This window comes from Montipora foliosa, chromosome 9 (genome assembly GCF_036669935.1).
Source record: "Montipora foliosa isolate CH-2021 chromosome 9, ASM3666993v2, whole genome shotgun sequence".
Classification (NCBI taxonomy): domain Eukaryota; kingdom Metazoa; phylum Cnidaria; class Anthozoa; order Scleractinia; family Acroporidae; genus Montipora; species Montipora foliosa.
Genome location: NC_090877.1, coordinates 41,115,791 through 41,140,706, shown reverse-complemented (window position 1 = coordinate 41,140,706; position 24,916 = coordinate 41,115,791). Strand labels below are relative to the sequence as shown.

At 38.9% G+C, this 24,916-nt stretch overlaps 3 protein-coding genes across 3 annotated transcripts in view; 1 reads left to right on the top strand and 2 right to left on the bottom strand.

Annotated features, from left to right (window-relative positions):
* LOC137971210 (uncharacterized) overlaps positions 1-6,935 on the bottom strand; it is a 30,219-nt gene extending 23,284 nt beyond the window's left edge. The window contains exons 1-5 of the mRNA XM_068817980.1: positions 6,789-6,935; positions 6,639-6,685; positions 1,513-1,615; positions 1,128-1,190; positions 366-431 (exon numbers count right to left, since the gene is read on the bottom strand). Coding sequence (XP_068674081.1) covers positions 366-431; positions 1,128-1,190; positions 1,513-1,615; positions 6,639-6,685; positions 6,789-6,845 — 336 coding nt within the window. The 5' untranslated portion in view covers positions 6,846-6,935. The remainder of the gene's footprint in view (positions 1-365; positions 432-1,127; positions 1,191-1,512; positions 1,616-6,638; positions 6,686-6,788) is intronic.
* A 6,441-nt stretch (positions 6,936-13,376) lies between these two features.
* LOC137969589 (CDP-diacylglycerol--glycerol-3-phosphate 3-phosphatidyltransferase, mitochondrial-like) lies at positions 13,377-18,794 on the bottom strand. The gene is made up of 5 exons (XM_068815896.1): positions 18,523-18,794; positions 18,375-18,452; positions 16,635-16,918; positions 15,429-15,964; positions 13,377-13,816 (listed from the first exon to the last, which is right to left on the bottom strand). The coding sequence occupies exons 1-5, from the start codon at positions 18,754-18,756 to the stop codon at positions 13,422-13,424; spliced, it is 1,527 nt and encodes a 508-aa protein (XP_068671997.1). The 5' UTR covers positions 18,757-18,794; the 3' UTR covers positions 13,377-13,421.
* Positions 18,795-18,817: 23 nt separating this feature from the next.
* The window catches only part of LOC137969588 (dynein intermediate chain 3, ciliary-like), a 19,752-nt gene continuing 13,653 nt past the window's right edge, over positions 18,818-24,916 (top strand). Inside the window, exons 1-4 of the mRNA XM_068815894.1 lie at positions 18,818-18,922; positions 19,259-19,469; positions 23,300-23,461; positions 23,789-23,907. Coding sequence (XP_068671995.1) covers positions 19,287-19,469; positions 23,300-23,461; positions 23,789-23,907 — 464 coding nt within the window. The 5' untranslated portion in view covers positions 18,818-18,922; positions 19,259-19,286. The remainder of the gene's footprint in view (positions 18,923-19,258; positions 19,470-23,299; positions 23,462-23,788; positions 23,908-24,916) is intronic.

Here is a 24,916-nt window from a genome sequence, read left to right as displayed (position 1 = left end):
TTGATATTTTAGTTAATTCTATGACCATTCGATCAGTGCTGAAATTGCCTAAAATTGCGTGAACTAGCTCCTTTAAATGAAAGCTACAATTCTTCCTCCCTTACAAAGTGGTTGATTTGTAGGTGTTTGTCCTGGCAGCGTGAGGATCGATCGAGTTCTGTCCTCCAGCAAAGTCCATGCTAGCAAGCTTGTTTTGGAATTTTTGCTTTTTCTTTGGTCACTCCAGTGACCCTTTCGATTTTATGCATTCATTCATGAGGACATTATATTCTCTCTATGGGCTGGCTGCTAAAGGTGGTAGCCACCAGATATCCCAGGTACCCAACCTCCACTAAGTGATGGATAATTAATGATTACTATTATACCTTTCCACACTTTAGCTTCAAATGTTTGTCATAATACAACATTAACTGGTCTGATTCAAGCCAACACTGAAAAATAAATCAACAAAAGTGATTATTACATAAAATATATTTGACCAAGTACTACTTAAAGGGGCTATGTCACCCAGTAGACTGATAAATTTCAAGTAGCTGGCAAAAATTGCTTTCCTTGCCAAGCTAGGCCAAAAAATACATATACATTTTCCCTGATCAGTAGCCGGTCACCAGAGCTTCTGGAGAACAATCATGGTCACCTTACTTAAGGGTGTTTAAGGAAAATCAGTAGTTAACAAGAGGCTACAAGTAGCCTACACTTTCTAAAAAGGAATTTTAGCCGATTATTTCAGCCATTTTTTATGTTACTGTAATATCGTGGTCAATAACCAGTTCAATTCTGTAGTCCAAACACCAAAGTCCACATTCCGTGACCAAACCATATGGTTAAGTGTGATCATTATTCTATGACCTTTATCCGCGCGATTTTCCATAAACTTGAGACACATCAGTCTGACTTTTTTCAAAATTACCCAAATACAATTCGTTTCAATCTTGTCCATTTGTGTCCATCTTTCCTTTTCCTGTATTTCTTTCATGTTGTTCAACAGTTCTAAGTACATGTACTGCAGTTATTGCAGTGTTTCTACCATTTGAGCGTCTTGGATGTCATGAACATCCATAACTGGTTTGACGAATAAAAGGGGAACCTTGTAATTGCATATTAACATAAGAACAGAATTAATTCACCTTTAATACAATCCTGTCTACATGGTTACCATCACAAATCAATTCTCCTTCAAAGCTATCAAACTGCAACAAAAAAAAATCATTTAAACTAATCTAGATGAAAGTCCATCAACAAATCATTCAAAACATTGCTTATTAAATTAAATCAGTCAGCCGAACATGCAAGCTGTCTAACAATAATTATTATTGGCCAATCGGTCAGTCACTCAGGGAGTTTATCAATCATACAACTACATGTAGTCACTCAGTCAGTCAGACAATACTTCAAAAATATTGATAAATTAATCTGTCATTCAATCATTGAACCAAAATTATACTGATTAGTAAATCAGTCAATTGTTTAATCAATCAATCAGCCAACCAATCAATCAAAATTAATACAAACCAGAAATGTTTCACAAGAGAAAAAGGGGAGGTCTGCTTCTAGTTCAAATGCTGCTGGCATCATCCATATCAGGTCCCCTGCTTCATCCAACTGAAATTTCACTCTAAAAATAAAGACGTTTTGAAAGACTTTTCAATCACTTTTTGCAAATAAAAATTATCAGTTATCATAATTTGTTATTATTGTGCTTTTTTAATTTCATGACAGTTGCCATTCAGCAAAGCTAATCAAAGCTAATGCTAAATTCATCCCATGACTTGTTTCTATAAGTTAGAAGGGGGGGGGGGGGGGGGGTCACATGAAAATCTGAAAAAAGGGAAAAGGCAGGGTTGTCAGAAGTTCTCACAATAGACAGCCGTCAGTTTGAAAAGTAGCAGGACTGTTCAAGCAAAAAGAAAGGAACTTTTTATTTCAGTGTCTACTCTTCCAGCACTGAAGCACTAATTTGGGACACTGTAAACCGAAATCAACAAATAAACGCAAATCAAATGTTGGTTTTTGAGAAGAGGGGAAAACCAGAGTACCCCAAGAACCATTTGACACGGAGTCTGGGAATCGAGCCTGGGGCCTCATTGGCAGGAGGCGAGTGCTCTCACAACTGCTCCAGCCCTGCATCCCCTTAATTTAAGGAAAATGTACATATGTAATATCTCCTGACCAAGAGAACAGTAGACATCCAGCTACTTAAGACAAAATAACAGTCTTGACTTTCGCTACCAGCTGGCTGCTTTCAAGAATGCTAGGTTGGGTAGTAATTAAGATGGCTTACTACAGTTTTCCGAAGAAAAAGATCAAGATTTTAATTTAAAATCTGTGAAATTAAAGCAGCAGGATGTCTCTTCTGATGTCTCTTCTGATGTAATTTACCTAAGAAATAAATGCAAGTCAGGGAAAAATGCTAAAGACAGTGACCGAGCTCCTGAAGGCCTTTGAAATGTCTAGTTTCCAGTCCCCCTCTAGGAGCTCGATCACTATATTTAGCATTTTTCCCTGATTTGCATTTACCAGCATTTCTCAGGTAAAACTACATTTAACATCAATTGCCGTGACTAACAGATCAGAAGAGACATCCTGCTGCTTTAATTTCACAGATTTCAAAATCTTGATCTCTTTCTTCGGAAAACTGTAGTAAGCCACCTTAAATGGAACATATTGCATCCTGTCTCTGATGCTGCTTCCCTTAAAAATAATGGATCAACATTTCTACCACCTGGTATGCAGGTGCTGCTGCATAAAGAAATGATTGATAGGGAAGGGGAGTGTATTAGTGCCCAAAACACACACATTATGTGTGCATGTTGCTGGCTACAACAGATCATAATTCTGGTTCACTGTGTTCGAACATTGATATCCTAGGTACATCATCAGGTCCCAGTTGCTCAACGGGTTGATAGCGCTTGATTTATCCACTGGATAACTCAATTGATTTTGCTCGTGCTTATCCGGTGGATATTTAACAATTATTATTAGACCGGTAGCCCGCTACGGGTCAATAGCCCATGAGGCAAAACCAAATGGGCTATTGACCCGTGGCCCTTGAGGGTCTAATTTCTTTAGTATCACCCACCTAGTCAGACAGAAAAGGCAATAATAAAGTTAGCAAAAGCAAGTTAAAGAAATGTTTATTTGGGAATAAAACGAAAGAAAGAGTCACACTTTTCGCTACTGGAGGACTATTAACAATAGTCCTCTAGTAGCGTAGCCAATCAAAATGCAGGATTTGCATTAGTCCACTATTTGGGTGATACTACACCTTTTGGAGTAACAGAGGCCAGAAATCAAAGGAAGCTTCTTTCTTTTCTATTTTTGTGAATAGTACAAGGTAAACTTTGAATTGACTTGCTATTTTGTGTAAACCAATCTTCCCAAAGTGAAACTGCCTCTGGAAATTTCTAAAAAAAAATTAATAGTTTCATAATTTTGGTCATGAGCAATAATTGGTCAATACAGTTCCAGATACATAAGTCCCAGTTTAAGGTTTTTCAAGTAGTAGTCAAACCTTGACTTCTTTTTAGGTCTTGCTGATTACAAACTCTAACTCTAAGGGTCATAATTTGAGGTACAGAATGATAGAAAAATCATTATTATTATTATTATTATTATTATTATTGTTATTGTTATTGTTATTGTTATTGTTATTGTTATTGTTATTGTTATTACAGGGCTCGAAATTAACGAAAAAATCCAGTCGCATTTTGCGATAAGATCCGAAAATTTAGTCGCAAAATGGCCGCGCTACATTGTGTTGTAAGCGGTTTAGCAAAAATATGAGCCCGCAATACTTGTGTGTAAAGAAACCGCTGAAAATGGCGAATGATCGAAGGAATGCAGCTGTGCACGTAACGTCGCAGCTAAATTACCCGACAATTGCGCTATCTTCAGAGAAAATTCACGGCGAGAAACAAAATAATTTTGCATTTATTAATTTATTTTAGCAAAAGTAGCGGCAAAGTGGCAACCACTAACCCTTTTGTTTCGAAAGTGCGAAGGTGACAACAAGTCGCAAATTTGCGACTTCTCCAGATATTTTAGTCGCAAAGGAAAAAATTTAGTCACAAATGCGACTGTATTGGTTGCAATTTCGAGCCCTGTATTATTATTATTCTGCAATCATTCTGAAAAATTAAGCCGATTTTCTAAGAGACCACCTGGTTACTGACTTAATTTAATCCAAAGGTCTCATGATTTACAAAAGCAATGTATCCAAACAAAGCATCAAGGCAAATCACAAGCGCCCCAAGCTCAGTGTGAGCATGGCCGACGAAAATATAAGTATTTGTATGGGAATCCCGATAAAAATTATATGAAAAAATTCTCAATTAAAAAGCCTAACCTTATTGCCAACATGGGTAACCTCCTTCCTGTGTGGTTATTTTCCAGATCTGATGCGATTTAAGTTATTTCTCAATTTCGTGGTTGTCAACGGTATAATAAAATTCCAAGGCTGGAAACTCAGGGTTTTCTTTAAGGGCTATAAGTAGCCAGAGTTTTTTGCAAAGTAGACGGTTGTGGGTCCGGAGGACCCATGCGATGGGCTTTAGCCCATCGCTTCTAGGGGGGTCCAGGGGCATGCACCCCGGAAAATTTTTGAAAACTGAATGCCGGAAAATGCATTTCCTGGCATTTTGGGCCATGAAACTCAGACATTAGAGGGATGAATCAAGCTGCAATTATACTATGAAAACCATGTTACTCAAAGAAAGACGAAGCAACATAATACAACCCTATAAACAAAAAGTGGAGTGACATTTTTTGTATCTTTTTGGTGGTTTTGCTGTAGCTAACAAGCCTGGCAAATATTGCCACTTGACAACTTGTAAACATGGTACATACTTGAAGGACTAGACCAGCAAAGGCTTCTGATTGGTTGTTAAATAAAGAAGCTGATTGGAGGATACTAATTGGCCAATGGCGTAGGGGATGTTTCGATCCTTTTGAGGTGTGACAATGACACACATTCGTTCCATTGTGTAATTAGCGGGAAAATATGCTTGCGGAACTTCTTTGTAGTAATTTCGAAAATTGAAAATCACTCGAGCGGTTTAAGAGTGATGTAGTTTTTTTCCAAAGAGTTTAGGAGTTCCGTAAAGCAGTGAGAGTTGATCAAGAGTGACATTGGATAAAGATCTGTTGTCATGTTGAAGCGTAGAGATGCCCTCGAGAGGACGAGCACTTACACAGGCAAGTAGGATTTAACTCTGAGGAGCGTTACGTTCAAGTGTTTAAATAAAGTCTACGGGTCCTCAGCTTCTACGTTCGCTATAAATGATCAACTGAAAGGTTCGAAGTGAAAACGAAGGAGCGGTTAGTGAATGATCAGGGGCTAGTTTTGTTTCCTCAGTTGAGTTGTGGTAAGAGATGCGTGAACGCAGGCTGAGCGTGTTGCTAGCAGAACATCGTATGTAAATTTCCTTCTGGCTTGAGAACAAACCTTTTGAAAGTGCTTCTTTGTTTACAAGTTTTTTTATGATTGCTGCGTGATTAAAGGAAGTTTTGCACGGACCAAAACGTCCTTGAGTGATTTTTCCTCCCTGTAAGATACAATCAGTGGCTGTTTAAAGATATCGAAATCCAATATGGCGGACAACAAATCATATTGTTCCTACTTTCCCACCACCGCAGCAAGATTTTTTCAAAATGAAAGTCTCAAGCATAACGTTTTTAAACTGCCCTTGAGTCAGAGTCTTTTATGTGTTTTCAGAAAAGATAGGCACTGCAAATTTTTATTTTTATTGAGCCCAAGTAGTTTAGACCTTGTAAACATCATCTCCTCTACATGTCTTGACTCTTCAAACAATAAAAGTAGCCCACGAAACCTGACAGAGAAGCCGGCGAACTTCGGCGGCTGCCAGCTCTTATATAAAACCCTGGAAACTAAATTCTCAGGTGCCACCAATTTGAGTCAAATATTCCTAGATAAAATGTTCCCACAGTCACAATTCCACATCACAATCAATTGACTGTGATTGGACGACTGAGTGATTGTCATGTATTTCTCAGAGGAAATAAAGGACCCAGGGAAATAAAGAAATTTGCGGTTGACAAAACTACCGTCTGCCACCCTGGTAAGTCTCAGTTCGTTATCAACGGTCGAAGCCGTGGCCTATGTGGTGTGGAAGCGTACGTTTAGTCGCTGGACTGCTATTGCACTGATGGTGGGTTGAGATGAAAGTTCAATCTTTGTCAATTGAATGTGATGTGGAATTGTGACCGTGGGAACATTTTATCTAGGAATATTTGACTCAAATTGGTGGCACCTGAGAACTTAGTTTCCAGCCTTGGGATTTTATTATACTGTTGACAACCACGAAATTGAGAAATGGCTCAAATCGCGTCAGATCTGGAAAATAACCACACAGGAAGGAAGTTACTGTACCCACGTTGGAAATAGGGTTAGGCTTTTTAATTGAGAATTTTTTCATATAATTATCTTCTTAAGCTTTTAATCGGGATTCCAATACAAATCCTTATATTTTTGTCGGCCATGCTCACACTGAGCTTGGGGCGCCTGTGGGCAAATCATGCATGCATCATCAGATAAACAACTTGAAATGAGGAACCGAAAGCACTTAGGCTGGAAAATAGTTAGCAGCTTGAAACTAAGGAAGACAATTCTTTATCCTTACCCTTCGACCCAGGGATAATTTTCATCTGACAATTTGCATGACACAATCTGCAAGATAAATTATATTTCAGAAAAGGAAATTTTGACTCTGCCTCATGTTTGTTAACAGCCGCTAAACTTTATGTTTTCATTGATTCACGAACAAGCTTACCTCCCAGCAGCCCAGAATTTCATCCTCGGAGGGTTTTCTTTTAGAAAATATGTCCATATTATGTGTTAAAACTTTGATTTTTGAAACGGTGTACTCGACTTATTTACAGCTGAGTCAGGAATGATGTTTTAATTCTGCGCGGTTCGGGGCTAGGAGCTTGGGTCGAGAAGTAAGACCAACCTCGTTCCCAGGGTCCTCTCTCTTGGAACTGGGAACGAGGTTGAAGTAAGACTAGCCTCACTTACACGATCATTCTACGCGGGCGCGCTGGATGAAGTGATAGATAACACATGAATGAAGGGGGTACGTAGTTTCTAAAGAAACTGTGGTCCTGAATCGGTGGGGAAGTTGTATACAAAAATTTGGTTTTATTAACGGAGTTGATAATGTAAATTGACCACCGAACAGAGATTCTAAAAGCTGACGTTTCGAGTGTTAGCCCTTCGTCAGCCAGGCGAATCGCTCGCTCGGATTACATTATCAACTCCGTTGATAAAACCAAATTTTTGATAGATAACTCGCCGAGTTGGTTATAATCATTTTATATCCATTAAGCCCGAGTAGAATAATTGTTTTATTAAAAACTCTCAACAACTCAGTTTCATGTTGATTTCTGCCTCGGTCAATAGACCATTTTCTAATTCTCACGGCTGGACTGGATCTAGCATGGAATGAAGACTAATGCGGGCAAAACTTTTCAAATGCAAATTAATTTGCCTGCATTAGCCTCCATTTCAAGCTAGATCCAGTCAAACCGTTAAAAAACGAAACTGGCCTATTCCGGTTCAACACGGCTTTTGTCGGCCATTTTTTACTTTGTTCAAATATATTCCGGTTTTGGACTTCAGACCTTTTTTCAATTTTGTTTTTTTCCGGGTTGCGCTCCGGCTGCGCATGCGTAAGAATTCTCTGTCTTGCAGAGGGCACTTTAAGTGGGGAACACGGGAAAGACCTCATGCATGTACCCACCAAGAGTCCCCAACTACGTAAGACACGCTAAATTATTCAGTTTCCCACAATTCAGTCATCCATATACATTTACCTTCATCTATATCTATTTAACTCCATTTATAAAAATTTCTCATCATCTGTATTAATATACATTCACTCCTGGTCATTTACCATCATTTACCTTCAATAATATTCATTAACCCTCATATACCTTCATCTATCTTCAATCATATTCATTAACCCTCATATACCTTCATCTACTTTCAGTCGTGTTCATTTACCGTCATTTACCTTCCGGCATTCATGTTCATTTACCTTAATTCTTCATAATCCTTCATTGACGTTCATTCACCTTCAGCTACATTCATCATGTACCTTCATTTTCCTTCTTCTCCTTCATTTACCTTCATCTACCTTGATTCGCCTTCATTCACCTCCATTTACCTTCATTCACGTTTATCTACCTTTCTCTACCATTATTTACCTTCATCTTCCTTCATTCACATTCATCTACTTTCATCTACCTTCATTCATGGTCATCAACCAGCATTCATATTCATCTGCCCTCATTTACATTCATTTGCCTCAGTTAATATACCGTTATTCACGTTCATCTACCTTCATTCACGTTTATTTACCTTCATATACCTTCAGTCACGTTTATTTACCTTCATCTACCTCCATCTACCTTCATCGGCCTTTATCTAAATTCATCTACCTTCATTAGTCTTAATTCACGTTCATCTACCTTCATCTCGTGACCCGCTTCATTTACCTTCATCTACCTTCATCTTCCTTCATTCACATTCATCTACCTTCCGTTACCTTCATATACCTTCAGCAGCCTTTATTCACGTTCATTTACCTTCATCTACCTTCACTTGAAAATGAAGACATTGTTTTGCTTTTTGGGGTTCTCTGTGTTAGTTAGTAGGGTGTTAGTACGCATTGAAAAGAATAAGTCATTGGTCATCAGAATGTGACTTACATAGAGCGAGTTTCAATCGAGTGTCGTAAAACCAAAACCAAAGTAATTACTTTGGCCAATCAAAAAGGAATGAGACAATCCGGCAAACCAATCAAAACTCGAAGTAATTACACGTAGCCGACACAAAGCGCGGGAAAATGTGCACGCGTGAGCCACGATTGGTTTTGGTTTCACTTCTGATTGGTTGAAAAAATGGCGCGAGAAGTTTGAATCAATCACTGAGTGAAGTAATCATAAACCAAAGTAATTATCTAATTACTTTCGACACTCAATTGAAAACCGCTTTATTCGTCAAGACCTCCAACTGGGTGCAAGAGAGGATCCCCCATACACGGGCCAATGATAGTTTTTTAAAATCTAATCTTAGCTACGCGGCTATTTTTAGAGAGGCACCTGATTGGCCAGTTGTAATGACGTAATGAAATTTTAAATATGCTCGACGTTGCGAACGAGAACTTAAAATAGCTTTGCGAAACCAAAAACAGATTTTTAAAAACTGTGCTGGGGCATGGGGATCCGTTCTCTTACCTCAGCTCTTGTTGGGGGTTATTTGGGACTTGTTTTGTCTTGTCAGACAAGCCTAGCGAGATGGAATGTCCACGAGAAAAGTAAAGGAGGTAAAACGGTGTCGAGTGCTCTGAAGTCTCTAAATACTTCGAAACACTCCCTATTCCACTTTTAAAAGTGAAAAAAAGTCACGCTTAACTTTTCTTGACGTGTTACGGCTAACGGTTAACCCCATTGAGACCCTCTTCTAACAAAGCCAACAACAGCTCTATTTTACAAACCAATGCCATATTCAATATATAACAGTAACAGACAAGATGGAATGCATCCTTCATAGAAAACTCTGCAAAGTTGCGGGAAATGATTCGACAAACAACTCAGAAACGATGCACCGCACAGACCTGAGAATTGGAGAGGACATTTCTAACTTTGTCTCCTACAACATTCCAAGCGTGTGATAGACATAAAGGTAATGTTCCAGAATTTGTCATGAATGTTGCAGGAACTTTTCATAACGATGCCATGTTGCAGCCGATCACAGAGGCGGTCATGATTATTACTCCCCACTCTTTGTATCACTCGCTTGTTAACCTTTTAAGTACTAAGTGCTTTTTTTTTTTCGGCGATAAACGGTCTCCAGAACTTGGCTCCCCCGTGTAAGGGTCCGCGTAACAAGTCTCCAAGAGGAACGCATTAAAACATCTGCTGTTTTGGGTCAATGTAGGCTCAGGTATGAACATCAAGAGACAAATGTCTAGTTCGTATTCAGAAAGCGGGCGAGTTCGCCTTAATCTGGTAGGGTAATCATTTTATCCGTGGTTTTTTGGGCCATCTTGGTCCACAGAAGCCCCCAGGCTGGCATCATGTGGGTAATGTAGGTAAAGGCAACCCTTTGAAAGAAAACAGAGGTAAGAGATGGTTTCATGCAGACTGGGACGCGTAAAATACTCTGTTGGCCCTCATCGGATGGCTCAAGCGCGGCCAAAGGAAATGATTTCTTGCCAGATACTCAGGGGTAGGCCTGGTGTGTGCTGTAGATTTTGGATTTCTGACCAAGTTTTCATCGTAGAAAATTCGCGACAAAGTTGTGCTTTCATTTCGCTGTAATTCTCGTTTCAAAGAAACGGTATAATACTGTAAATAAGAGAATAACGATATTTATATTTGCATCATATTACCTGTCCTCTTACTACGAAAGTCAAGCTCTACATCTCTATGTAATAAGCGCATTCAAATTTTCCTAGTATTACTTAATAAAAGTATGTTTTTTTTTGTTGTTGTTGTTGTTTTGTTTTTTTTTTTTTAAAAAAAAGGGTTTTTCTGCCTTTATGAAAAATACGTTTTCTCTCCCGTCCCCTTCTTATGCATGATCTTCACGGAAATTACATTCTGTCCCTCAATAAACCTGGAACAACCAGTTATGGTCTTAGTTCTCTTTTTTCTTACGTATCAGCTAAGTTGCGGAATGCGCTACCTGATTTTATCCGTACCTATGAGTTTACTGGTTTTAAAAGAGAATTCAGGGCCGCATTTTGTACAGCGGCTTTTCTTTTTAACTCTTTTCCCTACCTTCCCAACCCCGAGAAAACCACGGTAAATCTGCCATCGCCAAAAAATGTTATTATATCTTTAAATATTATGTATTTAGTAGGCATCTGTATATGCTATGTATTTTAGCTGTAAATGTAATGCCTCGAAGATATTAGCTCTTGCAGTTATTCGGAAACTCGTGATGAATAAAGCATGTTACCTTTAGCAGGGCGCATGCGCACAGTTTGTAATCTGCGACTCCAGTGCTTACCATATGACAGATAAAATGACTTTTCCCTTGAATATATACGCCATCTAATTCTTACGATATATTGACAAGGGCGGTTTGGAGCTGTGAGTAGGCGTGGGATTTGTCACATATGGTTTAGGGGCCGACATATCTCTCCCTCAATGCCGTACCGGGAGGCAAGGTCGGAAGCAGAAAGCAACGAAGGGACAACTGCGTCCAAAAGCGATCGCACGAGCCGAAATCCCGGGATGACTCGCTTGGTACGACGCTCCAGCGTCGGTGTCTGCAGGTACTGCGTTTTTCTCTCTTGTTCAAACATTCCGTCAGCGCATGCGCAAATGTTCTGGCTCTTCGATTCCTAGCCTTCCAAAAAAAATTAACATCCTGGTTTTTGTTTTTTGTTTTTTTAACCAGCAATTGACATTTCAGTTGATTTTTTAGGCATAAACGTAACGTAAGAACCGTGCGTGTCTGGTCTTGTCTCAGAAAGAGGCGAGAGATGGTTTCATGCAGACTGGGACGCCTAAACTTGATAAAAGTATGTTTTTTTTTGTTTTTGTTGTTTTTTTTTTTTTTTTAAAAAAAGGATTTTTCTGCTTATGTGAAAAATACGTTTTCTCTCCCGTCCCCTTCTTATGCATGATCTTCACGGAAATTACATTCTGTCCCTCAATAAACCTGGAACAACCAGTTATGGTCTTAGTTCTCTTTTTTCTTACGTATCAGCTAAGTTGCGGAATGCGCTACCTGATTTTATCCGTACCTATGAGTTAACTGGTTTTAAAAGAGAATCCAGGGCCGCGTTTTGAACAGCGGCTTTTCTTTTAATGAATATATCCTTAAATATTATGTATTTAGTATGTATCATATGCTATGTATTTTAGCTGCAAATGTAATGTTTTGAAGACATTAGCTCCAGTAGTTATTCTGAAATTCGAGATGAAATAAAGTTTATGCATGTATATGACGGTATATTAAGGCAAATGAATGTGAATGAAGGTAGATGAATGTGAATGCTGGTTGATGTCAATGAATAAAGGTAGATGAAAGTAGATGAATGTGAATGAAGGAATATGAAGGTAGATCGATGAAGGTAAATGAAGTTAGAGAAAGGTAGATAAGCGTGAATCAAGGTGAATCAAGGTATATGATTGTAAATGAAGGCTAATAAACGTGAATGAATGTAGATGAAGGTAATTTAACCTGAATGAAGGTAGTTGGAAGTGAATGAAGGTATATTAACGTAAATGAACATGATTCTGATGATTGAAGGTAGATGAAAGTAAATGAATGTAGCTGACGGTAAATGAACCCAAATGAAGGTAAATGACGGGTAAATGAACGTGATTGAAGGTAGATGAAGGTAGATGAGGGTAAATGAAGATGATTGAAGGTACATGAATGAATATGATTGACGGTAAATGATGGTAAATGACCAGGAGTGAATGTATATTAATACGGATGATGATAATTTTTTTATAAATGGAGGTAGATAGATATAGATGAAGGTATATGGATGACTGAATATTGGGAAATTAAATAATATAGCGTGTCTTACGTAGTTGGGGACTCGTGGTGGGTATAAACATGAGATCTTTGCCGGGAACTTGGTATCTGTTCCTTCAGCGGCAATCGCAATGACCACTGAACCACGGTAAGTACTTCATGGGTATATATGTGGTACTCGCAGGAATGTGTTGTAATTTAAATACATTATGATAGGGGATACATGAAGTATCTAGGCTAAACCACAGGACCGGGTTGTTCGAAAGCCGATTAACTTAATCCAGGATTAGCGTAAACTTTGTTTCACGTTTTCCACTTTTGGGTGAAACTTTCTTTTGCTTATTCGTTTTTCAAGATTGACTTCCTCCGATGTAAAGGTTTGCCGAATATCAGCGTTGAACAGCATTTGGGAATAGAGAAATAAACTTCTTGGTTAATTTTTAATCTGGGATTAGCGTTAATCGGCTTTTGAACAACCGGGCCCTGCAGAAGACCACGTGACAGATTAACGGGGAAATACATATTAAACCAACCATACATGGTTGGCGTACAGTAATTTGAGCACGGCTTTTGTTTAGTCTTTATGCCTAATGATGAAGAACTACATGTAGCTTCTTCTAAGAAACATATCCAATTCATGACTTGAGCGCACAGACCATACCCTTTGTCAGACCAAAATGGGCAAAATCGATAGTTTATTTCATACCAAAACCACTAAAAAACCATACTCTTTGGTGCCATAGATACCTATAATTATAGCCCATATTAGGGAGTATCCTCATCCCTGGTGCAGTCCCATCAATCAACATGGCCTTTTGAGGCACAACAACTTCAAATAAGAGCAACATGAGCAACATGTATTTTACTATTTTTATTCATTCACCTACAAATTCACACTTTGTCAAAGGAAATTCTTTATTAATCTCGTAATACAATATACCCAAAATGGCATTTTACGTTCAGTCAATGCAAAAGTCTCACTGGTTACACTCTTTGCATTTCTACAAAGCCTTGATTGCTCCTCATGAAGGGCTTTCCTGAGGTCACAATTGTTTGTAATTATGGCAACCTGTGCTTCCAAGTCACGGTAAACAGATCGATGTCCAAAATTAGGAGAGCCTATCAGAGTCAAATTGGGCAATGGATTATTTGCAAGGTAATACCAGAGCCCCTTGGCATGAAAGGTCCAGTGACGGCGTACGTATTCATATACAGTGATACGATGTGCTTGCTTGCGTTTGAGGATGAGTTTGAAGAAATCATGCAAAAGTAGTGTGTAGGCATGAGGTATTCCCCCTGTAGACAAAGAAAAATATACAAGATTAGTAAGGTAGAGGCTGACTGGTGCATATATGGGTTGTGCTTTAAAATTTTTCAAACAACATTGTAGTTCAATTAGGATTTTCCTTTGTTTCCGATTATGATAATGAATATGGAACAAAGAAAATCCAAATTGGACTGGTTTGAAAAAATTTAAACCAAGAAAAAAATTGAACCACAACGTATTAAGGTGATTCCCTGGTTTTGCATTGTGCAACCCTATTGCGAAATTTCTTGCATTGTTGGCGCGTGCAGTAGCGCGGACAAATTGATAAAATGGCGGTTTTCCGTTGATGACAAGCCTAATCTGTCAAGGAATGGCTATTTCTCCTCAACAAGTACAGTGACTTCCATTTTTTATTTCATATACATGTATTTGCTGAGATCGATGCCTTCATGGAGTAGTGAAAAAATCAGCAAAAATCTACGGCCAGTTTTTTGGCAATTTCATTGAACAGCCCACACCAAAGTTGAATCTATTTTGGAGTGTTGAGTACTCACAAGCGCATTCAAATTACATTTTTCAGGAACGTACTTGAATTAACCAGAGAATGACACCAGGCTCTGCATTATACATTGGATTACATTTATAAAATCGAGCAAAATTTGTCCAACACTGAGGGTGCGCAGCAATTGTCAAAGTAGCTCAAATAGCCATATTCGTCAGCATCATACCATGGAAACAAGCATGGTGACCCCCCTTTTTTATTACATTTTTATCGTCTCCTTGACATTTTACAACAATGTAAAAGTTTCATCGGAAATTTATCTATAAGTTCAATTACTTGGGAGTCACCTTAAACAGAGTTGCGCAGAGGTCTAGTATATTTATTCCATTTATTAAGTTAAATACTGGACCTCTGAGCAAGGTCCCTTTCAAGGAAACTGTTTGGGCCATATCTACTTTAAATTTCCTTTTAATTTACTTTATTATCCCAGGTAAACTAGCCAAAGTTTCACCACCAGTTTCAAAACACTAGAGCAGTTGTAAAAAGGAATGAAAAAAATCCAGGCTTGAACGAAACTCAAATTCAGGACCATGCAATTGCGTTGAACTTGCTCCACCATCCCAGCTATCGAGCCATCTCGGACATGGTCACTTGCAAGTTCATCTTATAACCCATAGCTCTATCACATAATTATTCACCTATTACAGCTCCCAGGCCCCAGATATTCAAACAATGGATGGTGCTTTCTCCAGATAAATTACTAACCAGTGGATACATAAGTCATAGTGAAACCACTTGTGCTATACAGCAGATAGTGATTTATCTGGTGGATAGTGTTATCCACCTTTTGAACAACTGGGGCGAGATCGCTTGACGGTGCAGAAAGTAGAGTTAGTGCAGCACAATACATGTAGCTTGGTCATGGGTTTCAGTCCAGTCTGGATTTTTTCAAGCTTCTGATGATCACTTCCACTTGGAATATCAACACAACTTTCCCAACAGCAGTTTCATCCTAGGAAGATTGGTGCACATAAAAAATACATTGCTTCACCACAGGAAACAGCCAGTCCTCTGTAAGAACACTGCTTATCCAACCTCAACTTACAATGTATGTCAATCAGAAAAATTCACAGGCCTACCAGCTACTCCTTTTGCTTCATAGAAACCATTGACAGTTGGGTGTGCTGTAAGTATTTCACACTTAGCAGATGACTTTAATATGTTGTCAATATATTTTCTTGTCAGATTAAAATAACCAGATGCCAAGCACATCACACTGCCATCACTTGCACTCTTTAGTAACTCTGACGTGACAAACTCATCCTGACGAATTCCAAAAGGAAACATTTGAACTAGTGGCACTATCCATGTGTCAAAATCACCCTTTGCTGTGCACTCTATATTTCTCAAAGAGTTTTTTTCTTTTTGCTGTGACAAATATGTCAATAACATCTTTCCTGCCTCGACCTTGAACTTTTCGCCATCATCAAATCCTTGTGTTGGATGAAAAGGAAAAGTTTTGCTTAATATTGTGGAGTTGTCTGGTTGAAGCTGAAAAGAGAATGATCTCACAGTCGAAACGAGTCCATGAAAGTAGTCTGCCAGGGGTGCACAATTCTTTATTTCAATGTAGCGGTCTTGCCGATTGGTGAAGTAATCAGAACTCAAATTTGCCCTACCAAAAACAAATGGAAACATAAAAAAAATAGTACCAATAGATATTCCTCCTCCTGGAAAGTAAAATTATTACTTTTACCCTAAAGACTATTCATTTGTTCATGTTAAATAAATGAGTTCAATGTAGAGGCAAGGCCTTGAAATGTAGGATACAACAGAATGCTGAAGTACAGTATTAGAATTAAAAGATCTTATGATTTCCCAATACACAAGTTTGAAATAAATCATGCAAAATATTCCTTTTCAAGTGAATCCTTAGCAAAACAAAAGCCAAAACAAAGCATTGGAGGAATCTAAAATCACACAAAATGTCACAATTATGCCATTACTTCAGAATTTGATAATAAAATTAATTAATCATCTAAAACATGACTGTGTTGAAAGCGATGCAAGAAAACAAAACCAAGTTGCAGTAATTATTGGAGTTTCTCTGCCATTGAGGGAGCTAAGCAGTTGAACTACAACTTAGGCTCAGTGGATAACCAACCTGTATTGTTAGACCTGAAACATACATGTACATGTGTAACAATGATTATTGTTATCTGAGTTGTAGTTCAGCTGATTAGCTCGGAGTCAATGACAGAGAAACTCCAATAATTACTGCAACTTGGTTTTGTTTTCTTGCAAAACTTTCAACAAATGTTTTAGATACTTTTATTATTACCCACCCACTCATAATCAAGGTCGTGTCTGTCAGGTAGACTTTCAAGTGTGTCAGAGCCACTGTCTCGTTGAAGCGCTCAGGAAGAAGATGCTTCAGGAGTCCTCTCAAGCTTGGAGAATGATACAATGAAACTTTAACAGTATCAGTGAAGTTTTGAAGAAGTGGAAGCAGCATTGTGCGTGAGTTCTGTTCACCTCTGGATCCACGGGTGTACTCCAAAAGGATCTCAACATTCAAAGACTCATTTGCTGCTGCAGATTGCTTTACAGCTTCATGAATGCCGTCAACCTGTAATGAAAAAATCTTCTGTTGTAAAATAAGAGCTGAAGGCTAAGGAAAATCACCTGCCATATGTACTTCACCTGAATCAGCTGCCTACTCTGATTGAGAAATTACCCCAAATTTTATGATAACAAATGACAAACATGCACCACAGCACACGAACCTTGGTCAGCCAAGTTTTGTTCAAGGGAGGCCCAAATTTAAAAAAAAGAAATTCTGGACGAGCAGACTCATGGAACCCTCTAGAGGCGCAAGCCCTTCACCACTTGTGGTGCCACCTACTCGCATTCTTTTTGAAACACAACTGATCCTTGTCTTGATTGATTTAGTTTGACTGATTGATTCATGGGATGGAGTGGGGAGCTGCAGCAGGGAGCCCGGCTGGTGCAGTGGTGAAAGCACTCACCTTCCACCAACGTGGCCGCCCCAGGATTGATTCCTGGATTTGATGCAATACATGTATATGGGTTGAGTTTGTTGGTTCTCTACTCTGCTCTGAGAGGTTTTTCTCTGGGTACTCCGGTTTTCCCCTCTCCTCAAAAACCATCATTTGATTTCATTTGTTCTGATTTCAGTTGCTTTGTAGTCTCCCCAATTAGTAGAGCACTCTTTCTCGGCTAAATAACCTTGAGACTTCAATGAAGTGATGATGATGATGATGATTATTATTATTATTGATTGATTGACTTTCTAACTGATATGTGTTCCTCAAACAATAATCAATCATTGATTATGTATAATTGACTTATGCACTAGTCATTTGTTTCCCCCACCCCCCGACCCCCGGGGATAGTGGGGACATATGGGGAAATTACTAGGGCAATTATGTGAGATTACGCCACAATTACGCCTCTAGGGGGTAGGGAAATTACAAGATTTTCATTCCTCTGCCCTACCCCTCTGGGGACATACAGGGGGAAATATCGGGGAATTCTTACCTAGGAGCACTGGGACTGAAAAGAAACGAAGAGCAATGTAATGAGTATTTTCACACGTGCAAAATCAATATGGTGGCAGGAGAAGTGAAAAAGGTAAGACTTCGCTTTGTGGTTTTAATTTATCGCATTTTAGCACTATTTTTATGTCATCAATCATGTATTCAATCATTTGCCTATTGCTTTCTTGGTTTGGTTTGGTTTGGTTTTCTTTGTTTTATTTTTGGTTTTGGTTTTCTTTGTTTTGTTCTTGGTTTTCTTTGTTTTATTGTTTTCGTGGTGCATCTTTTAGGAACAGAGGGGTGGGGGAATTACGTGTGTTTGTCTGCTCTAGTCCCCAGTGGAAATACACCTACTTTACAACCATTCAAATGTAATTTCCCTACCCATCCCCGGGGGTCAAGGGGTGGGGGAAACAAATGACTAGTGCATTATTAATATTGCTGACTTCTTGGTTGATCCGTCCATCAAAATAATATGGCAAATTAAGTAAAAACACGCAAAACCATGCATTTCAGCTTACTTACAAGTTGTTGCTCCTTGGTTCCTGTACCAAGATAAAGTGAAGCCAAAACAATCCTTTCTTTAGCTTTACTGACATTATCCTAAGCCAAAACAAATCAAACGTGTTAAAAAATTACAATTGATATATTAAAAAAAACGAAGCTATGGTACCTTGAGAGAGGTATAGAACTGATCTGGTTCGTGTAAAACAGTGATGTTTCCTCCATTAACAGCAAACACAGGGGCATGTTTTCCCATCCATTTTACAACTTCTTCTACGCTTTGTCCGGTACCAGACCAACGAGAATAAGAAATAGAAGATGGATGGACCTTAGGACCAATCCATCGACAGTATTTTGTGGATATATTTAACAAAACTACGCCAAAATTTAGTGCGGTTTGCATTTGAATCAGCAAATGCCGGTTTAAAAAAATCTCTATGCGACTTTGTAGCCAGGTCAAAATCGTAACCAGGCCTGCTTGCGTTGCCTGGTGAGAAGACGTCAACAAGTTCGGCCATATTGGATTGTTTTTGTCTTTCTTGGTTATTCATGTTCCCCGCAGATTGAAGGTATGTTCATTACGATAATCTATTCTGAACACTTTGCCCTTCGCTGAATCGAAAGTAGACCGTATTTTGGTAAAAAATAAAGAAATCCAAGATAAAAGTTAACTTGCTTAAGTCCTGCCTGAGACGTAGGCAATTGCATGAAGCGACGTTAAGATTCTGTTGTTGATCCCTGATTTTAATTTATGGTTCAAGACCCTTTCGCGTTGAACTCGATTTCGAGAACATTTTTGTTCAAAAAGAAGATGAGTTAGTTTGTAAGTTTCCCAATAAAATTATATTATATGTAGGTACTTTTTGAAATTGAGTATAATACCAAACAAAAGCTTCTTTCTGCAGGTTTTTTCTTCACACACAAAAATACAAAATGGAGATTGTGTATGTGTACACAAAGAAAAGGAGTGAATTTGGTCGCCAGTGTAATTTCTCAGACCGCCAAGCCGAGCTCCATGTAGATATCGCTCCAGATGAAAAACTGCTTCAGGATTACATTGAGAAGAATCCATGTGACACTGGTATTCAGTGTGTCCAAGAAATGTCAGAGCATGAGGTACAAATCAAAGCTTATAGACCTGATCTACTCAAAGAGGATGTAACATTCCTTTAACTTCACTGTAATGACACCTCGTAACCAGTATAACTGGAGACAAGTTGTGCATGCAATGGGAGAGGAGTAGCACCCACCCCTGCTGTGATATACGGTAGAAGCAAATGAAAACGGTGCCTTTGGGTTGCCTTGGACTGTTGTCGACCTTCTCATCTTCTAAGGTCATTACAGTTATAGAAGAGACCTAAGTTTAAGTTCCTCATGAAAATAATTTTGTTTGAGCCATTACATATGATCTTTTTCCAAGAAAATGATTATCACTATCTACAGCTGTCATCACTGTGACTCTCTTAAATTTCTGTCATACGTTCACCTCACCTTCACTTTTCAGAAAGAACTCACAATAATAATAACGAGATGATTCCGTGAAGCATACACTGGGTTGCCTGTGGTACATGTTACAGAAAATCAGAAGGCACTGAATTGTGTGGTATTGAAATACAGCATTCCAGTCTCCAAAGAATAACAAATAAAAGAGAAGCGAGAAACATTGGCTTCTGGGCTGACATGTTGATAATTTTCAAGTTCCCTCACAACTTCTTTTCACCACGCCCAGGGCGGAGAGAAGCGACAACCGGAAATACGTCTGCGAGCGCAGGCTAATAAAACAGAAGCATCTGACCGAAAATACTATTAACGCTAACAAATGCGAACTCAGCAAGGTACAGATTTTGTTAGCTTGCTTTATGCAAAACAAATATTGATGCAAAAGCAAATTACTATTGATACACAGTTTTTAGAAAGAGCAGAACGAAGTTTCTGGGACGGTCGATCGAGAATAAAATATTTACGACATGAAAACAACATTAATTTTGAACCGTGAATATAGAATATAAAAAGTTACGATCAGCGACAAACATTTTGGGAGATTTTTGCTACGTTCAAATAAATCGCAAAATCGAAAGTGACCTGCCGGAATTCAGCGGACGCCGTGATTAAGTTACCGCGGCAAGTTTACTCGCCAAACAGTGAAGTATCTGTGTCAAATGATGGCAAGATACCGGGTTTTTGAAAGTTTCTTTTTCTGTCAGGCGTTATAAAGTTTGACAATGAAATGAGCGAAGTCAAAACAAAGATCACAATCGCCCAACTCTTGTTTATGCAAAGTCAAAATTTACTCTCCAAGACGCGTACAACGTTATTTATCACCAGGTAATTCCATCATTTTGGAAATAGCAGCTACTTTATTATTCATCTGCGTCACAATTTTTCACTGATTTTGGGACTCATTTTGTTGAAACTCAAGCACGCTTCCAACAGGCCTGTGAACCCTTCCTGCTTACTGAGCAATACTAAAAAACTTCTCCCATATCACATTTGAACCTTAAGCTCGAAAATTCAATACACAACATGATATTATAATTCACAAATACCACAGCGAAAATTTTATTGAAACAAACAACGTATTTGCTCTTAGAGGCGAAAACCTCTTCCTATTTCATTGCGTGCGTGAAGACAAGAAACTCAATCGTGTCAAATTATCATGTACTTCAGGTAAATACAGCTCACTTTGATTTTGTCTCGACGGGCGATAGATTGTTGTCGAAGTCCATTACTCGTCGCTTTTGAGATTCCTGACTAGTTTATCCAACTGACTTTCCATTATTGAGCTCCATAAGGGTATATTTGGTTTAAGGATCCACTAAAACGCCATTCGCGTTACATGACTTTCGACGCCATTGCAGGCTAAGTTAATGATTCTACTGTGTCCACCAGGGAAATCTACGCAGTTCCACTACCCTCCCGATCCTAAGAAAATAGGCGCAGAAGGCTCTATGCACAAAGACACCACTTACTAGGGGAGTGACAGGGAAGACTTTTACCGACACGGAAAAAAATACTAAAAAAAAAAAACCGGAAATCTACCTATTTTCCGACTGGGTTTGGCAACCTAGTAATTATAATGTAATATTATTGTTATTGACCAGCTCCCAGGTATTAGCTCAGTGATAGAGCGGTGTCAAGAGCTTCATTGCATATCCATGAGTTTGCGCCCCCATTTGATCCTGTTTTTTCCTAGCCTGGGAAAGGGGAGGAAAAGAGAGAGGTAGAGCGAGTACTGAAATGGAAGGGGACTGTGAAGAGGAGATCAAGTCTCCCCTTACCTCCTCCCTTGCTCTGCCTCCCTCTTTTCCTCCCCTTTTCATATGCAGGCTAGGTTTTTCCCAGCTTCTTTCTCAGCTTGAGGTTCTTTATTTGCTGCAATATTATTACCGTCTTTCGGCAGTGTGACAACATTTGTTTTTCCCAAGCTTTTTACTCACAAGTTGTCAGGATCAGCTTGTTAACAATGAAGATACCCTGGGGGCCGTTTCTCAAAAGTCCCGAAACTTCACGGCCATTTTCGGTTGTCACAGTTCCCTTTGTAACTCAAAAACGGAGAGCATTTACTTCGTCAAACTTCACAGACATGTTTCTTTTAGTTGTCTTGAAAACATGTTAAAAGATCGGCTTTCGAAAACAAACTTTTGGCAGTTTCACAAATGGCTTTTCAAGCCCGAAACGTTTTCGGGACTTTCGAGAAATGGGCCCCTGTACTCACGATGATTTTAGATCTTTAAAGACCCTTATGATAAATTCACAAGGAAACACTACAGTATTAAATGAACATGTCGTCATCCAAATTTTCCCTAGTTTAAAGTTTTTAATTTAATCATTTTAAATGTACATCCATTCAGTATTTGGAAGAATAAAACACAAAAAGGACAATGACTTTGGAAGGTGATGATGATCATCTGACAGTTAACTGATTCACTCCTCAGGTGTCCTAGCTAGGACACCCCCAGTTCATGACTAAAATCTTCTGGCGTTAGAGTCTGTTAAGCCTCGCTCCCAGGGGAGTGAAACTTAACAGACTAAACAGAGGTTTTATATAGTTAAATGAAATTTAACATAGTTAACGACCAGGAGCTAGTCTGGTCAGTAGTGTTTTGCAGGCGGTTGTTAGTGTCTTGGCCGTCTGGTAGCGTTGTTCAGCGTTTTGGTGCGTTCTGTAGCGTTTGTTATAGTTACATGGTTCACGACCGGGAGCTAGTCCGGTCAGTAGCGCCTTGCAGGCGTTTGTTAGCGTTTTTTATGCGTTTTTGTAGTGTTTGCAGCACTCTTCAGGTTGTGGGAGCCCTGGGGCTGACATGGTTCAGCGGTATTCCTGCTTAGTGCATGCGTTGTTGTCCAATGTGCTTGCAGCGTGTTTGTTGCTCTGTTGGCGTGGCGTTGTGAGTCGGATCAGGAGTTTAGTGGTTCTCGGCGTTCCCTCCCTATCCCCCCCTTTTTTTTTGTGTGTGTGTGTGTGCTGTTCTTTTTTTTTTGTATTCCTTTTTTTTTTGTGTTCTTTTTTTTTTGTATTCTTTTTTTTTTGTGTTCTTTTTTTTTTGTATTTTCTTTCTTTCTTTATTTATTTATTTATTTTCGTTTCCACTGAGCTATCTGGCTCAAGTGTGACGGGTGCCTTAGGGGGGCCTGGCGCAGGGGGCTCGTGGCTTGGTTGCGGGTTGGGCAGGCCAGTCGGGTGTTCTAGCGCCTTGGGGATGTGACTTCGGTTTCAGCCCCCAGGCTTCCTGGGCACCTACCCTCCACTGGTGACGCAGGCGTTAAGGATAATTATAATGAATTCTGATGAACCTTTAGTACAGAACGGGCTGTGATCGTAACATATTCGCTACTATGTCTTTAGTCCCTAATAAAAAGAAACCAGTTACTAAGTTCCTTTCTTGAGAGCTACAAATCATCTTTATGTACCTATAACACTTGCTTTCACTTGCACTCTGCTTTAGGTGAATACAGAGAGGTTTGAAACAGAGAGTCGGGGTATAAACCACATTGAGGGAGGATGGCCAAAGGATGTAAATCCTGCTGAAGTTGAACAAACCATCAGATACAGGAAAAAGGTGGAAAAGGATGAGATCTACATGAATACCATTCAGCAACTTGGAAATGTAAGTGTACTCTCTGTCAGGAATGTGAACTTAAACTTAGGTGCACTTGACACTTAATCAGTGAGGGTTTGGAAGGAACATTTTTTGACCAATTCTAGTTTTATTGATGTATTTGTTGGTCATTGACAACCAATAAATGCAAACAGCATCATCATCATGATCATTCTTCAGTGGTGGCCTTAGTTGTTTCACACTCATTTTGTCTGCCGTGAAAAGCAATGTTGCAAGATTTCATGACAGTTTATTCAAATAATAATAAACTTTAAATGTGAATACGCTGACCAAAACTTTTTTGTTTGGTTCTTTTTATTCTTCTTCCCTGATTAGACCATGGAACACTGCATCAAACAAAACAATGCATTGGATATCTATGAGGAATATTTTGCAGATATTGATACAGACACATCAGGTGATCCACCTTCTGCCAAAACCATCAATGTATTCAGGTGGGTTTGTTTCCTTCTTAATGCTTATTTGTTTGTTTACACAGTATAACTACCAGTCATGTCTTAATTTGCCCAGTTCCAAGGGCATCAAAAGTTAAGCTAGTTCCAAGCAAAAATCATCATGCATTTATTTAGCAGATAATTATCATACAGTACTTTCAGGGCTCCTTATTACTCTGATAAATAATTTACGTGTCTGTGGTCATTTCGCTAGTTTGTGGTGCCCAGATGGAATGCATCGGAAACTCATGTATTTTTTTCAGAAAAAGTAAATATGGCAAATAAGATCGCAACGTTTTTAAATATTCTACATGCAGAAGGATATATAATGAAGATAATATTTTTCTGTCCAGCCGAGAACATTGAAAGCCTGCTTAGAGTCAACATGGATATTGCATACAAAGGCTCTATTGTTCATTTCTTTGAGACATAAATTGCTTTCTCAAGTTCTTTTTCAAGCTTATGCGAGTTCCAAAGTTCATCTTTCGCGACTCTCAACTCTTGATTCTCTTGCCTCAATTCTCGCATCTCAAAACTTGAATGTCTCTAACTTCACAACACGAGAATCGAGTTTCGAGGATCAAGTTGAGACTGTCAACTTACCTTTTTGCAGTACTGTACTTTCCTCATTTTTCAACTCCTCTTTATGAAACATACAGCAGTTTAAGCCACCTATTAAGCTCTGTGAACCTCTCTGACAACCTTGCAACTCTGTTTGTTGGTTTCTCACTTTTCAATTTTCCTCCAAGTGCTCATGGTTTAAGTCCTTCTCCTTCGCCCATTAACCCATTGAACCCTGGGAGTTAGAGTTGACTTGCCGGTACTAGATTTTACTCTGTCTAATGCCGGACGATTTTACTCGTCAGTGATGGGTGGCTCTAGAGTCAGTGGGTTAATAAACCAGTTTTAATTGGTTTGAGTTTATTGAAGTTTATTTATACGTAACAGTAGTCTGTTAAATTACTCCTCCAGCAATTAAGTTTTGTTTAGTACATTCACAATGTAAATC

Coding starts and splice junctions, on each gene's coding strand:
- LOC137969589 (XM_068815896.1), bottom strand. CDS start 18,756: ATGCAAACCGCACTAAATTTTGGCGTAGTTTTGTTAAATATATCCACA. Junction 18,453..18,522: donor AGTTCTATACCTCTCTCAAG/GTACCATAGCTT, acceptor GTTTTGGCTTAG/GATAATGTCAGTAAAGCTAA. Junction 13,817..15,428: donor TGAAGCAAAAGGAGTAGCTG/GTAGGCCTGTGA, acceptor CTTTGTCTACAG/GGGGAATACCTCATGCCTAC.